Source organism: Carassius gibelio, chromosome A8 (genome assembly GCF_023724105.1).
Source record: "Carassius gibelio isolate Cgi1373 ecotype wild population from Czech Republic chromosome A8, carGib1.2-hapl.c, whole genome shotgun sequence".
In the NCBI taxonomy this organism is placed as follows: Eukaryota; Metazoa; Chordata; class Actinopteri; order Cypriniformes; family Cyprinidae; genus Carassius; species Carassius gibelio.
The window spans coordinates 8,998,710-9,015,963 of record NC_068378.1 but is presented as its reverse complement, the minus strand read 5'-3'; the positions used below and the strand labels follow the sequence as shown (position 1 = coordinate 9,015,963).

At 38.3% G+C, this 17,254-nt stretch overlaps 1 protein-coding gene across 1 annotated transcript in view; it reads right to left on the bottom strand.

Moving 5' to 3' along the window:
* LOC128018356 (adhesion G protein-coupled receptor A2) overlaps positions 1-14,957 on the bottom strand; it is a 64,055-nt gene extending 49,098 nt beyond the window's left edge. The window contains exon 1 of the mRNA XM_052603830.1: positions 14,124-14,957. Within this exon, the coding sequence (XP_052459790.1) occupies positions 14,124-14,353 (230 nt within the window). The 5' untranslated portion in view covers positions 14,354-14,957. The remainder of the gene's footprint in view (positions 1-14,123) is intronic.
* Between the last annotated feature and the right edge of the window lie 2,297 nt (positions 14,958-17,254).

Below are 17,254 nucleotides of genomic sequence, written 5' to 3'. Positions count from 1 at the left end.
CAGCGTGACACTGTGCGTTTGTGTGTGATTGAACAGAAGCCGGCCGCTCTGCTCTTTGTTAAAGGGCAGCTATTCTCTCTCTGGAGTTCTTCAAGCACCACGGCTGCTGCCTCCGAAGCTCCAGCCGACCCCCATCTACTCCAGCGTCCAGCCCAGATCCCCTCCGCTGCGCTGGGGCTCGAGAGCTGCTGGAGGCTGGCTGTCTGTCTGGACGAGCACTTTGCAGCAAAAAGCCACTCAAGAAAAGTAGAGATGTGTGTCGAGTACCTTGTATCTGCTCTCAGTATGGAAGGTCAAATATACGTGTCTGTGTGCATGAGTGTGCAGCTGCTCAATTCAATGTAAACAGTGAACAATTTACAATAATACCTAGATTAGGAAAATTGTATCTAGCATCCACTAAAAGCACAACTTTGATACGCAACCTACATCATTAATTAATCTTTTGCAGCAGAAATGCTTCAGCAAGAGCATCTTAATTTATGTCAGAAGTACACAAAAGACAAAATCAAAATGGGTTATGAATCAACTTAATGTTGCATCACATGCTGAATCATCAATGGTCCTTTAAAGGTTCTTTACATTTAGTAACGGTTCTATTTAGAACCATATAATCCTGAAGAACCCTTTGATGCTTAAATGGTTCTTTGTGTCAGAGTTTAGGGTTCTTTATTCACACCCTTTTTGTTTTTATATATCTGTAAGTTACTGTCAAAGCTTCTCATTAGTGATTTTCTGGAGCTCAATGACTACGTTTACATGCAGCCAATAACCCGTCCAAAACCGGGATATTAGCAATAACCCGGTCGCGCACGGCCATGTAAACATCGGAAAAACCCGGATATGCCGTATACCTGGGGTACCCCTTTTCTAACCCGAATATTTGGTCTTGTAAACGCGTTTCGGCATATCCCCATCAAAATGTGTGTTCTGCGCATGTTCTATTCGCAAGGAATCTTGGTCTTTTGAGTCTTTGGATACAGGAAAAACAATTAGAAATGACGCATATTGCGTCTTACGTCCAGACGTTAACCGTGCGTCGCCGTTTACATCGGGATATTGGCGACTGATTACACATTCCATGTAAACAGGAGTAACTCTCTCTGCTCACGCATGTAAACGGGTTATCCCGAATGTTTCAGAAACCCAAATAGTGACCTTAACCCGACCATAACCCGAATTTTAACAGCTTGTAAACGTAGTCACTGATCCAGCTGCACAGACTGTCAACACACTCTGAACAGGTAAATGATTTCATTCTTTCATTTAAATACAATTTTTACTTTAAAGTTGTAACTGGCTTCCGAACAAACATGTTCTTTTCTCTTTTTAGTTTTTTGTTCAGCTCTGTTCAGCTGAGGATACTTCTCTCCTCTTCTCCACTAAATAAGTAACGGAGATATTGAATTTATAATACATATTGTTAGAATTTTTTATTAAATTTAACAGTAGAACTCTCTATTCTATTTCTATTCTATCTACTTGGGTTTTCTTTATTATAAATAAATTACCCTCTAACACATGCTCTGTTTATTCTATTTCTTTTCTATCAATTTTTATTCTGTTTATTTATTATTAAAATTATTATATAAAATTAAAATTATTAATAAATAAAAACTTGCTACAGTATGTGTACTGCGTTAGACTAACCAGGGCTGGTCACAACACTTATGTATTGTTGGTCTTTTGTCATGTTGATTGCTTCTATTACTGTCATTTGTAAATTGCTTTGGATTAAAGTGTCTGCTAAATGATGACATGTAATGTAATGTAATTATTACTTGGTTTTATGCATAAACATACTTGGTCACAAAAAATATTAAAGCTATCCCCTGGCTTTGTATCATTTTTTTTTCTTTTAACATTGTGAAGGGCTCATATTATGTCCATTTTTAAGGATACTTCTTTCCCCATCTCCACTAAAGTAGGTAACAAATATTTTGAATTCATGGAGCATATTGTTACTTTTGGCCTTCATAAACATAATTGTTTTTACATAAACACATGGAAGGAGGCACATTGTAACTCTAAACTCAATTGTGTTTTTCAGATGACGTCAGATCCTACAACCTCGTCATCTGCAGAGAGAAACTGCCTCTACAATCACACCAGAATACACACAATGATGGACTTACAGGCATCATAGAGGATTGTGAAAATACTGCATTTCACTGAAACTTGGTCTTCATTATACTATTTTCTGTTTCTATATTTGTTTTCAGTGTCAGTTGTCATTTATTAAGTGTTAGGTCTAAGTTTTGCTAGGTCACTGTCACTTTTGCTACAATTTCACGTCATTAAATAAAATAAAAATATCTAGTTGACACAACATGCTGTTGTTATTTTTATGAAAACATTAATACACACTATATATCACACTATATATTATAAGACCAGGGACCTATTTCAGTGATATCTGTTTTGCAGTACATTTAAATGTATGCATGTAGTAGAAACTTTTATCCAAAGCGACTTACAGTGCATTCAGACGAATATTTATTTATTGATTTTTTTTACCTAACATGTGTTGCCCTGGGAATTGAACCCACAACCTTTTGCAATGCTCTACCACCACTGAGCCTTGTGAGTAAGTCACAAGTATTGAATATCACCAACGAGCCAAACAAAAACATGGTCATGAGAATGGAAGATTTGTTTTGAGAAATGCATAACCTTTGTAAGAGAGGTAAATAAAGATCTCAGCTCTACCTTTGTCTTTTACATTTCCACATACAGTGTTATTCTTGCTTCAGTATTATTATTACACATTGATATTTGAATTGACTGACAGGCTTAAATATTTGATTACAGTCTGTTAAATCACTGTTTGCATCTTACTGTTGTCTCACACACACACACACACACACATAGTTTGTCCGAAAGCCTTGAGCACAATGAGCACTTAGTGCTTAAATGCATCTTGAGATGTGAATGCATGTCTTTGTGCAGGCAGCCTGCAGGAACAGAGACAGAAAGAAACAAAGAGAGAGAAAGACACAGATTTGGCCAAGTCCACCCCATCCATCTTTAAGTCTGTCAGCGGTTAAGAGGACGCATGTAATTGTACAGCAACTGTTTGCTGACTGAGTTCTGAAGAATCATAAGACGATCAGAAATCCTTCTCAGATACGGACACATAAAGCATGTACTGTTCTCATCTCTACACAAACAGCACATCAGATGATGTAGATCCAGCCAGGGGCATACAAATAATGGGCGACACAATATAAAACATAACAGCTTTGCTCATAAATATTAATTATGCAACATAAAAAAAATCCCATACATTATTAAATTAACAATACTGAATATTGCCCAATATCTGCCACTCCACTCAAAATCTCACAATCAAAGCATGGAAAACACTTCACTTTCAAAGCTTCTGGGAATCACAGACTGAACGAAGATGTCAAATATCTGTATGTGAGAGTGAGTGTGTGTTAAAAGTGACCCTTGAAGGCCAGAAAACCCAGTGGTCCACAAGCTCCTGCTTATTTCAAAATTACAGACTGTGTTTGAGACACGTGTGTGTGTGTGTTTGAGAGAGAGAGTAAGCGGGTGCATGTATGTGTGAGTGTGTGCGTTTGTGTGCATATGTTCGGCTTTTCCACAGCCTAAAATTAAAATCTAGGTTTTATAAACACTCTCTAATTATGGAGCAGAAGATGATGCACTATTTTTGGGAGCTGTGGCCATGAACGCCCTTCTCGTATACACAAACACACACTCTCTCTTTAACAGAAAATACATGTGTGCATAAACAGCTCATACAAGCCACTGCAGGGTACAAGATATCACCATATGTAACCATAAAAAGACAGCGTGCATTTAAAAATAAAGCAATGTGCGTGGAGCGGTTTAACGAGAGGCTACTAGAAATGCTACTAGCTACTTCAGAAGTACAGTGAATGTTAATTGCTGTCTTTGGAATGTGCAATTATTTCTAAACAATGTTAAACACGCAAGGCCACCATCACAGTCATATCACAGATGAAAATGTGCTGTACTCCTGGGAACTGGTCTGTGTGTTAGTTTGCGATCATGGTTTGACCCAGATAACAAGACCATGTTGGTTTGGATGCAGGACGAGCTCGTTGTAAACACAAAGGACCTGGACTTTTGCTTATGATTATGTACAGGCCACTGGTCAAGTGGAGGACAACCAACAATTGCTGCTCTGTGGTGTGTTTTTGTCCATAAGATTGAATAAACAATGTTATAGGGTGTGCTAAAGAAATATTCTGGGTTAAATATGATCTGGGTTAAACTCTATCAACAGCACCTATCGACAGCCAGAAATGCAATAGGACACTCTGATGTAGCAGTCTTAAATAAAGACCCTCATTACTACATCAAAAATTAAATCTTGTGTGTCACGTCACATAAGTTTCATATTTAGTGTGTCTAATCGAATGGATTGCCTAGTTAGAATATTGTGTCTAAAATTAAATAAAAATGATTAGGGGTGACCCCAAATAGTCGACGATTCGATGCTTCGATTTGAGGAGCCTGATTCGACTACAAATCTCACAGTCGAATGTTCGCGGGCTGTTATGATTTTGCCATTCTGACTATATGTGAGCGCTCAAATGTCTGATTTCAAATAGAACTTGTGGTTTTCTCCCAATAAGTTAACATGCAGCCTATTATGAAAAAGCTGTGAATAAGAAACTGAAAAGAAAGAAGCTTCAAATAAGTAATTTAAAGTGTGTGAATAAATCCAACCACCCCTATAGATTTATGTTTCACTTTCCATAATCCGTGACCGACAGAGGAGCATCTTGGTGGCAGAGATTTTAAACTTTATCAAGACTCAAACTCACACAGGCAGAATTTTTTGATCAGGTAGGGTACAAGTGATTTCCAAACTTTTCAGCCGGTGTATACATATATCTTCAATATATTATTTACCTGATATAAGATGCATTTGGTTTTGAGTCAAGCACTTCATTTTTAGTACAACAGTGATATCTCTTTACAGCGCAGCATGAGCAAGACAAACAACAAAGCAGAATATTAATAACTATGACTGGACTGTCACACTCATACCTTTATAACGAGAACACCATTATAATAAAACACTGTGAATTTTTAGAGTTTGGCTGCTGTGTTTCTGCACATTGTTTCGTAAAGAACCCGTCGACAAAAGGAGTTCGCATTCAGAGCCGCGCAGACACGTTCATGTTCTGGCTCTTTTTGCAGATAGCCTATAAGTATTAATATTAACGTGATGTTGTATAAATAACGAAGTGTATTCTACATTAAATTATGAGTTGAATCCCGTTGATTAAAAACTTGCTATCAAATGCTCACTCTACTGGTCATCTTCAGCGTGCGCAGCTCAAAACAGAAATGCAGAACATTAATTACTATTGTCATATACGCTAATGTTATAATGTGAGCACTATTGTAAAAAATTGTGCATTGTTAGGGTTTCGCTGATGTTTAGTGTTGACTATCTTTAATCAAAACATAAAAACATTATTTACCCCGTTTTCATTACAAATTTTCCCTTTTTGTGCTAATATCAGTAATTATGGCTGTCGGATGTCTGACTTGACTCAATGTATTTTGCCCCGCCCCCAAACACATGATTCGACTATCAGTCGAATATCAGCAACATTCGAAAATTCAGATTCAACTATGAAAATCCTTAGTCGGGGACACCCCTAAAAATTATAATAACAGTACAACGGATTTGAAGAATCACACAATAAAACAATTGCGTTTTAAGAATCATGGTAACATTTTAGAGTCACTGTTGCTGAATTATACTATTCACACTTATAATATACCGTGCACAGTAATAGTGGTGTTTCTGTTGGTTAACAAATCAGTATTTTGGAATGAATCACTAAAGTGAACAAATTGTTCTCAAATGTTCACTTTTCTATTTGATGCATAAAAACAGACTGCCTTCTTGCAATACAGACTATGGCACTTGCCAACACATACAATTGAAATTAACAATAGTACTGCCTAGCTGACAAAATGCATAAAATAAAACGGTTGAGTTTTCAGCTAAGTGAATGATTCAATGATTGACTCAAAACGCATTTGTTACTTCTTCTGGCAAAACAACGTAACATGCTGAAAGGGTCACTGAACGAATCAGTGAATAAATCTTTTTGGTGAATGGACTCAAAAGATTTGAGTGAGTGAGATGGACTCAAAAGATTTGAGTGAGTGAGATGAGTCAAAATCATAATCACAACACCAGTACAATAACACGCATCCGTGAAATAGAAACCACCATTAGTACTATGATGAGACAGCTGGAGACAGAGATATGCACAAATTTAAAAAAAGAAATGAGATCAGAATGAAAATCTGTGGACTGGGAAGGAGGAAGAGAGATAGAGCGAGAGTTCAACAATTCTTGGAGTCAGTTAAGTCAAGTAGAGTGAAAGGAAAAACTATCCAAACAGAGATTCCCACTGTGCGCCGGGAGGAGTATCTCTCTCTCGCTCGCTCGCTCTCAGCCGAACACGACACTGCTGGGGGATTTTTCATCCGCAGATTCCCATCCGAAGCGGTCACACAAATAAACAGCACACATAACTGCTTAATGATTCCACAGAGAAAGATTTTCCTCAGAAACAGCGCCGATTTCTACCTAGACTCGGCATAGAGGTCAGAGGTCAAAGCGTGTGTGGCAGGGGCAGGTGTGATGGGATAGGCTCACGATATCCAGTGTCTGGGTCTTTGTTTGCTTTTTTGATTTATTGCGGACCACCGCCCCTTCTCTGAACACGTGCAGTCTTCCCCTCCCTTCCCCTCCTCTACTCTCCTTGCCGTTTCCCACAAAAATAAACCCTCCTTGAATGCCGGCGCTACGAGGACGCCCCTCCACACAATTCCCCGGATGTCTGTCAGGAAGGTTTCTCAAAACACACTCCCCTCTCGTCACTCTCTGACCTCAAGGAGACCCGCTAGCATACATCCATACAGATGCTGAGTTATGATTGCACAACACAATAAAGTTCCCGTTTTCCAAAGTTCATCATGTCAGTCTGGAAAAATAGACATAGTGGGACACAGACGGACAGATGAACATTAACTTGATGCAGCTGTCTGAGGGGGCTGCGGCTCAAGGTCACCAGTGTAGTTGGAATCATTGGCATCCCAAAACAGCTTTATAAACACTCACTCACACACAACAGCCAATTCAGCTCACACCCACATTCTTACAGCCATTGAAAACACACATGCACGCTAGCGCTCACATATGAGCAAGAGAATGCTGATACGACATTGAACAAACATTGATTTTACGACTGTTGAGTCAGTGGACCAACACTGAGTCAAGAAAGTGCTATATGGCGCATAACTGTCCAAACATTATCACAGTTTTACGGTTAAAGACGGAGAGCAACAATGTGTGCTCTTTGGCCATGTGGGAGAGATTAGCGTCAGCTAAATTTAAAGAAACGAGCACACCGAACCGCCAGCAAAATACCACTGTGGCAATAACACTTACTGTAATGTACACCCATTGTTACTGAAAAATAATGTCCTTGATCATTGAACCAACTCTGGTCTGTGGAACTAACACTTATTATACTATGAATTATAAAAGACAAAATTATCTTTCAGTAGTGAATGTTTAAAGTTTGCAGACCTTTTTTTTCAAGGAAAACACGCTAAATATATTTATGACTCATCTTGTTCGCAGGGGTGTGTATTCAATTTTGTGCAATCAAATACACTGTCGAATGAGGATGTCCCTCCCCCAATACCACGATTAGCAATAGAAAAGTTGAAAATAGACTTTTATAAGACTGTTATAAGCATAAAGGTCTCACTTAGTTAAATTATTTTATTTACATAAACTTTAGCAGGACATTTAAAGTAAATAATGGCACAACAACTATGTTGTGGATGTTTTGTCCATATTAGGGATTTCTTGGAACATCATCATTATGAATGAAACAGACATTAAATGTGTTGGGTTTTTAAAAAAAAATTATAATAATAGCCAGCCCATCATTTTGGGGCGTTAAAAAAAAATAGGAAAATAATATTTCTCTCAAAATTTGAAGTAGACATATGGTAATCCATGTTTTATTTCGGTATTCAGGATTTATTTATTTATAAAAAAAAATTGTTATATTGTTTTAAAAATCACATTTAAAAAAAATAATAATTAGAATGTCATTCTTTCCACCATCGTTTCATTTATTTATTTAGTTTTTAGGAATCGGTTCAGGCCCCAGTATTTTTTTTTTAAGTATCTATTTGGCACCAGTATCATAAAAAACCCAAACAATACCCAACCCTACACTGGAATATTTTTATATGTTGGCAAAGGGACAGCCCAGCTTGGAAAATTATTCTTTTTTTCACATATCTTAGGTAATCATGCAAAAATGTCTCTTTTGCACTCAAATAATTCCCTCAAAGAAAAGTCTTGAATAACATTCTATTATGCATTCTAACCAGTTTCATATGAGCATGTTAACACTGGATTTCAGATAGTTTGCAAAGGAAGCAATGAGTGTCACATGTGCAAGTTTTGAAATCTAGCATGTAATTAATTGCTCATGTAAAATGCTATTTTTTTCCTGGTGGACTGTTGAAGACCGTCACACACATGGCTCCTGGATAACCAGTAGAAGTCACCCAATGGGATTTGGACTTCTGACTTTGCAAAAGTGCTTTCGGTTTAGTGTGCAATATGCATCCAGATGTTTAGTGAACAGAGTGTGGGCGGTCCGTGGGCGTTATGTCTAAAGCTGGGACTATTTATATACTATTTACATATTTATTGTATTTTGTGAATCCAAAAACACTGTGGAATAACAAGCACCCCTGACTGATTCACAAAAAAAAAATTGATTAAATGTTTTATGTCAGTTTTGATTTCATGTTGCAGAATCTCAAAAACTTATAATGCACATTAAAAAAAAAAAAAAAAAAAAAAAGGTTGACATTACAAATAGGGTTTGTTACTAAACCAGAAAAACTACACACATTAGCTATCATACATAATTCTGACATGATGATTTGCTGCTCATGAAACATTTGCTATTATTATCAATCTTTAAAACAGTTGTGGTGTGGCTTCTGTGGAAACTATGTCTATGTTACAGTTTCCACAAAAATAGGACAACAAAAACTACTGACAATAAGGACCATTATTAATTACTAAGCAACAATAATAATTTTTAATCTGAAGGATAATTTGACACTGAAGAATGGAGTAATGGCTGATGAATATAACAGCAATAAATGACATTTTACACTTTATTACAATATTACAGTTATTATATTATTACAGTTCTTCTAAATTGTAATAAATTCACAATATAAGCATTTTACTGTATTTTTGATCAAATAAATTGGCATTTGTGAGGATCTTTCAAGAATATAAAAAATAAAAAACCTCTTAATTACTCCAAACTTTTGTTAGTGTATATAAACACGCACATTTGTACACACTCATGTATGCACAATCATGAAGCAATACTGAGACTCTCGGCTCTTATTACACTCTCTCACTCATTCCCATCTCATTCTCGCTCAACAGATAAACAAACATTCAACTTAATGACTTTCCTTCGCCTCATTCTCTCGTCTTCTTTCCTTTCCTTGATCTCTACCTCTATTTCACACTTTCCACTTCTCTCTCTCTCTCTCTCTCTCTCTCTCTCTCTCGGTCTCCCTCCCCCTCTATCAACTCAGTCACTGTGCAGCCGCACATAATTAGCTCGAAACAGCGCACTGCTCTCCCCCACATCTGGAAAGAGTTTAGGCATGGCAGTTTCCTACCAGGACAGCTAAATATTTAGGTTCAGACTCACTGTGTATGGATGAACTCATGATAGAGGGGTGGAGAAAGAGAGCGAGAGGAAAGAGAGGGCGCGTTCGCACAGAGAGGGGGAGAGAGTGGAAAAATAGCCGTTTATGGTAAATATATTGGGCTTTATACCACAAAGTAGCACCAAATGACTTGTGTACGCCAACGTTATATGCTAATGCAAAGAGGATTTATGAGTAATTTGGGATGTAATGGAAACCTGGAGAAGGCTGAGGTGTGGAACGGCATCAAACAACACAAGCGCACACACTCACAAAGAGCGATCAGTTACCCGCAGAGGTCAAAGCAGTTAAACTCTAATACAGAGGTGTAGCCACAAATCCTCTGCTGCGCTGCTTGACGAACAGCCAATGAAATGCTCTCGCTGAACAAACCGCATCTCTCCTGCTCCTAACCGAGCACTTCGGGTGATTTACACTTTGAAATATATTTGAAAGAAGGGCAGAGGCGAAGCGTGGGGAGTAAAGAAAGAGAAGAATCAGTCGGAGCTGTGGCCTAGCGGTTAGCACACGTGCTCGACACATTACGCTCTGGGGCTTAATGTTTAAATCTAGCTCATGTTATGTTCCAATACCCCCCTGACACGCTGTTCCCTCTCTAACACAGACTGTCAATAAAATATCTGTTAATATTTCACAATATTACTGTTCTGATCAAATAAATGCAGCCTTGATGAGTGACACTTCTTTAAAAAACATTATGATTATTACTGATCCCAAACATTTAAACGATTACGAAAGCATGATTTGGACTTAAGTGTGTGATGTGCACTGCTACTATTCATTGATTCATTCATGTTACGTTCTATGGATGAACAATGAAGAAGGAGAATACAATTTGGGGTAATTACTGAAGTCACTCCCCACATTTTCCATCTCCACCAATCAGATGAAGGGATGCCATCTGCTTATCTAACTTAATCAGCTGAGGAATGCCAGATGTTGTGTTGCAGGCCTGCAGCTGGTCCAAGAGATAACCTTTACCAAAATGACTGACCCCAGAAATCCCATTCTGACCTCTTGAGGTTGTCTGTTTAGCTAGGGTTAGTCATATCAAAGAAAACACGATCACTTATTTACAGTTAGAGCGAAAACGATTGTAACAGTGATTTTCTCAGTGTCTTATTACTCTGAAACATGAATGCATATGATATAAGTTATCATACAAAAATACTGATTGCACTTTCCATAATTAGCCTTCCCTGCCTGGCCCAGTACTGACAGAGACTGTATAAGGTGAAAGAAGAAGACACCTCATAGAGAAATGAATGGGATAAATCATACTGCTTAATATGCTGGTGTCATAAAAAAATCAGGCAAACCATTGAATCCTTTTAAAGTGTGCTAAAATGCTAGCTTTTTTCTGGGTTTTGGCCTACAAAAATACAACATCCCTGCAGCACTCTATGGCTACATTGGTTCAAGTGAACCAATTCCAATTTTTTTCCCCTCCCATGTGGCACAGATCAGATATGATCCGCAAACATGTAAACAGGAAAAAACAACATGGATTCTGATATTCTCAGATCGGTTTCAGGCATCATTCGTATGTGAAAATAAATCTGATCGGATACAAGCTTTTGCTTCTGCGATGTAAGTGGACAGATCAGATACTCACTCCTTTGGTAAAGTTGAATGTCATTGACATTGGCGAATGGCGTTAGCTCAGGTGGACGCTTAGCCGGGTCAGTACATCTACCTTTAGCTTTTTCTCCAAATGTAAAGTGTAAGTGTAATTGCATAGATATTGACTATTAATCACATTTAACAGAAGATGCAAGCTGGTCGTCCAAAAATCTGATATAGTCAACAGAATTGGACATTAAGAACTTCAGTGTAAATGAGGCCTATAAGGCACTAAATAAAGTCCACATTAACAGATCGGCCAATGGAATTGCTTTGGGGTCCTGGGTTAACTCAACAGACAAACCTCTCTGATTGGAAATATGAAATCTTATCAAGCACTTTCCCATTCAAGCAGATAGGAGCAATAAAAGTTGCCAAGATGGCCACCGAGTAAATTGAATTTCCTCATAGTGGCTTTGGCACTATGCCAAACATACAATCCCGAGAAACTACCTTGAAAAACACCCAACTAAACTAGTGCTGAGTGCAGCGTTTTCATTATCCGTTGCTCGTTTTCCCTTCAGGGGGCAGGAGACTATGAATACTTTACTTCTAACACACAAAGCCTCATAAAAGTGCCACACGGTGGGCTTTCCACATATTCGGAAAACAAATAAACGATGTTAAGAGGTGCAAAAGCTCATGTGAGCTTGTCTCCAACCGCCTCTGTCGCCTGCCACCCAATCTACTTTTGCCCCCTTCCTATCTGTTTTCAGTCCATTTCCTCTGGTTTCGCAGAGGCAATGTGTTGAGCAGATGTGAGCGGTTATTAAGCAGAACCACTAGTCTCTTTCAATGGAGTCTACCCTGGGCCTCCTCCTCCGAGGGGACCAATCCCCTGGCTGCATACTCCTCTCCTGGGCTTGTTCGTAGCATTTCGAGCGCTTTTAGTGTTTATGTTTTTACAACAGCCATGTGTAGGCGTATTCTGCTCCCGCTGGGAAGAGGAGCTAAAGGGCATCACGGGAACGTAAGAGTTCTGAAGCGGCGAGTGTTTAATTCTTGCTTTTCCGCACCAATTTTCAGGCGGATACTACCAGAGACGTTGGACGGCTGCATGGGCGTCCATGTCAAGAAACAGACGAAAAATAGCGCTCTCCTCACCAAAACAAATACATGTAGCTCTAGACTGATCTCTCTTGTCTCACAACGGGATTAAGTGCATACTTTGTCCGACAAGTATTTCGTACAGGCGCCCAAACACCCACAGACCTGCTCTCAAGTACTATAATAGTCATCAAGACTAACAGGTAATAACACAATAGGTCATAACTAGATAAAGCCACACTTTGGAGTGGGTTTAGCTTCCTTCCTGCACAGACAACACGAATATGGTCCATTATGAACAGACTGGGATATTACAGCACTCGGAAAGGAAGGAGACAGACGGCCATTAAAGTGCAAGGGTGGGGGGGGGGGTTGAAATGTGTTTCTTTTTATTCTCCTTTAGCATGGCCAAGTCAGCTGAAAGCTTGAGGGTGTGCGTGTACGGGGCGGGAGGGATGCGTTTGTGAAGCACACCTCCTTTCTTTTAAATGAAAGGCATGTGTAAAATGACAGGGTTTTGACAATACATCAATACAAGACAAGTCTTCAGTGCTTCAGCCTGCTCATAATTCTCACATCATCTCTTATCTTTTGCTGAAGGAAAACACAGGTAAAGGAGCAATGAGCTGCGAGTACAGCATGTAAACAATGTGTCTCGGAAGAGTGTGATAGCTCCACTTATTCAAAACCAAAAAATCAATAAATGATTTGGACATTAAATGTCAAATATTTATGTCTAAAGTTTTGAATTCCACCTTTATCTTTACTTCATTCTATACTTTATCTTTTGATGTTAGTCAAACGTTGTAACAGCACATACTGTAGCTACCATAAAATATTGTATTATGGCTGTGAGGTTGGCCAACTGTAAAACTAGTTATGAAATGCACACTTTAAACAAATATTATTATTGAGATTTAAAAGAATTAGTGCAACATGAATGCATTACAGCAGCAGAGAGATGTGTATACTGTATAAGAATATTAATTTTACTGTAAATGTTATTTATACCAAAAGATGGTGCATATATTCGTAATAATCAATGAGATGCAAAGAGAAATGGTTACAGTTAACCCTGGACTTTAACCCATATAGAGTTACATTTAGACAGCTGCTCAAAGCTGCTGTCCAATAAGATCGTGCAATCGAAAAGTGTCTGAACTTTGTCTTTATCAGTCTATTAATATCAGTTTAAATCATTATGCCCACTGTTGCTGTCACAACTGCTGGTCTTATGGTACATGCATACACTGTCTGATCACTGCCATATCAGTCATGCATGTTATTGTACAACATTGCGATATCAATCATTCATGCAATCTCATTTGCTTAAGTCCTGCATCTTCAAAAGAGTTACTTGAAACTTGTTTCTTTGGATAATTTTATTCATAAGTTTAGTTATAAGATTTTATTCTCAAACAAAGACACATATCCTTCTATAAACCCAGGTGCTGCACAAACCATGTCATGAAGATTTGGGTCACAAATGTAACACAAACACGATCTTTATATAATTATATTGACTCGGTAATATCATTGTGATTGAGTAGCTAATTTGTTGTTTCATGAAATATGTAAGCTATAACATTAATAAAGTGTTGCTAAAGAGTGTAAATGAATGAAATACTCACAGAGAGACGATTCTGTTGGGAAGCAGACTGACTTCGGGCGTCTCGGTCAGCTCTTTCCCAACGCAGCTGACTTTCCTCCGCGCGCCGGGCGCAGCGTGCGCTTTACCGCGGTCCTCTGCGCAGCTGCAGCCGCTGGAAAGAAGCTCCGGACAGCCTGCAGAGACTCTGTGAAGCAGCAGCAGGAGAAACACACGAACCCAAAACGGGATGCGGACGCGGGGTCCCGACATTGTCCCCCTCACTATCAACTGAGCGCTCCCAGGTCAGCCCATGACATCAGGGCACGATTTTATCTAGCTGAAAATAACTTAAAGTATCAGTGATGAGAAAGACAGTAATGAAGACCAGTTACTCCTTTCCGAGTATGAACAGATATATCACCTCGTTAGAAAGGTTTGAACACTCTCACTCCTGTTAAAACATGACAGCACTCCTGTCACTGATGCAGTAAAATACATCCATCATGTCATAATTTTTCCATCATGAATTTTCTTTCCTCCATGTCCCAAATTAAAAAATTACGCATGTGACGAGCGCAAACGAAATGGCACTTTGTCGCCTTTCTAAAGGAAAGTTAAATTGTTACTCGTGTGCTTTCGGGGCACCGCAATTACAATTCCTCAAAGCAACTGTTGTCCATACTTTTCCCAGGAGTATTTCTCGAAATTCAGTGTGATTTGTCATAAAGTTCCGGTCGCGCATCAGCGAACATGAGGCTCTCCGGGGTCCGTGTGCTGTCAGTCGCAGTCTGACTTAAGTAACGGTCCCGATCTTAATTCCAGGACTCTGGCGCTTTTCCTCTGCCATCCTGTCACACTCACATTCAGCTCCAGCTTCAGCGCGCACATTCCTCTCCCGGGGACGCGCGGTCCTAGTGCAGCCACTTTACAGTCACCACTCACCAATATCAATCTATTTATGGTAACACTAACATTATGACAGTCTCCAGGTTATGCTGGTCAAAATTATTATTATAGTAGTAAAGTATAATGAGCAAGAGAATTTTAAATAGATCACACACACACACACATAGATACATGTATATGTATGTGTGTGTGTGTTTGATCTATTCTTTCTCATCCCAAGTCTATCATTGGTGCTAAGATGTTACTTATAAAAGATACCAAAATAAACAAATATAATAATAGTAATAATAAATAAATAAATAAAATTGCATAGGCTTAAAAAATCTAAATAAAGGAAAGAAAACAGAAATCTTCAACAAGTTATTTCAGTGCATAGGCTCATAATAAATAATATAATATAATATAATATAATATAATAGTATAGTATAAATAACAATGTAATTTTTTTTTTAAACTGCAATTGAATTTTATTTATTTTATATATACACACACACACATTTATATTAAAGGTGCTGTAGGGAACTTTTGTAAAAAATATATTTTTTACATATTTATTAAACCTGTCATTATGTCCTGACAGTAGAGTATGAGACAGATAATCTGTGAAAAAATCAAGCTCCTCTGGCTCCTCCCAGTGGTCCTATTGCCATTTGCAGAAACTCCATCGCTCCCGGTAAAAAATAACCAATCAGAGCTGCGGTCCGTAACTTTGTTTGTGTTCAAAATGTAGAAAAATGTATATAATAAGTGAGTACACCATAAATCCATTTTCCAAACCGTGTTTTTGGCTTGTCCTGAATCACTAGGGTGCACCTATAATAAGTGTTTATATTAGGACTATTTTAGATTGCTTCGGGGGTAACGTGGCGGAGTAACCCAGTACCTTTGTGATTTTTCATAGACATAAACAGAGAGAAGTAGTTCCGGCTACGATGTTCTTCCGCAAGACGCAAGCAGTTCTGTTTATTAACCGCTAGAGCGTCAAAAGTTCCCTACCGCAGCTTTAATGCATTTAGTGGATGTTTTATCCAAAGCAACTTACACAAGAGGAATGAAAGCAAATTGTCAAAGAGCCAATTATATTTGTAATATACAAAGCCAGGTTTAGACAGCTAGATTAGAAGTATTTATTCGCATTATTATTGCATTTATCAGTTATTTTAGGTGAAAAAGGTCATTCCGTAAATGTGTTTTTACTTTTTTGCACACTTTCAATAGCAGTGGTGTAGATCATACATGAAAATGAACAATTAATGTAAAACTAGAGCATCTTTGAAAAGGTTTTAACTATATGACCAATATCTAGGAATGTCTAGCTTAAGAATTCCTCAAGAACAGCAGCATTTGTCATTTGTCTTTAATAACTATTAAAACTCTTTTCCTCTGTCTCTCTATCTCTCTTTATAATACAAACAGATGTCCTTTTAGACTTGACCACAGTCGTGTGATTAACGCTGCATACATATCAGGCTCTATGACCCAGATGATCAGTCTTCACGGCTGTCAGTGCCTCCTTGGATCTTTGCGTGCGACTGGACCATAGGAGCCTGAATCAGACTTTGGCTGAGTTGTGTACAGAGCGCATGGGGTCTAAGAACCAAAGAGGAGAAATTTAATAAATCCAGGAAACAGATCAAGAATTATAGATATACAGATGCCGCTTAGATTGTTTCTCGTGGTACAAATACAACTTGTTGTAGTATTTCCCCAAAGAAACCAGTATGACTTATTATAAACATGTAATAGCATATTGAACCACACACCCATAGCAGAGCATTACATATCACCGATTACTGTGTTATTACAGTATTATAAACATGTAATAGCATATTGAACCACACACCCATAGCAGAGCCTTACATATTACCAATTACTGTGTTATTACAGTATTATAAACATGTTATAGCATATTGAATGCACACCCAAGCACAAAAATTTATGTTCCCCATTTGGAATAGCTTTCAAAACTATATCCTCCCTTATTGATTACTGTTTACACTACTGCTGGACTATGAATTGATAAAAATAGGTTTAAATGCTCCAGTCAAGTTCTGCTTAACAAACTGTGGACTCCAAAACTGAGCCAAAAAGTGAGCGGCAGCCAATTATATTTCAACGCTCGCATCTCACTAAGACAAAATGTGTGAATGATGGCCATGTGTTGTGAAGTATACACAGACTGGCTGAGGTTAACCTTCAGACGAACCAAAAGAAAACCACAGACAGAATCAAAAGGATTCGGGCTTATTCTGAAGAGCCCAGATT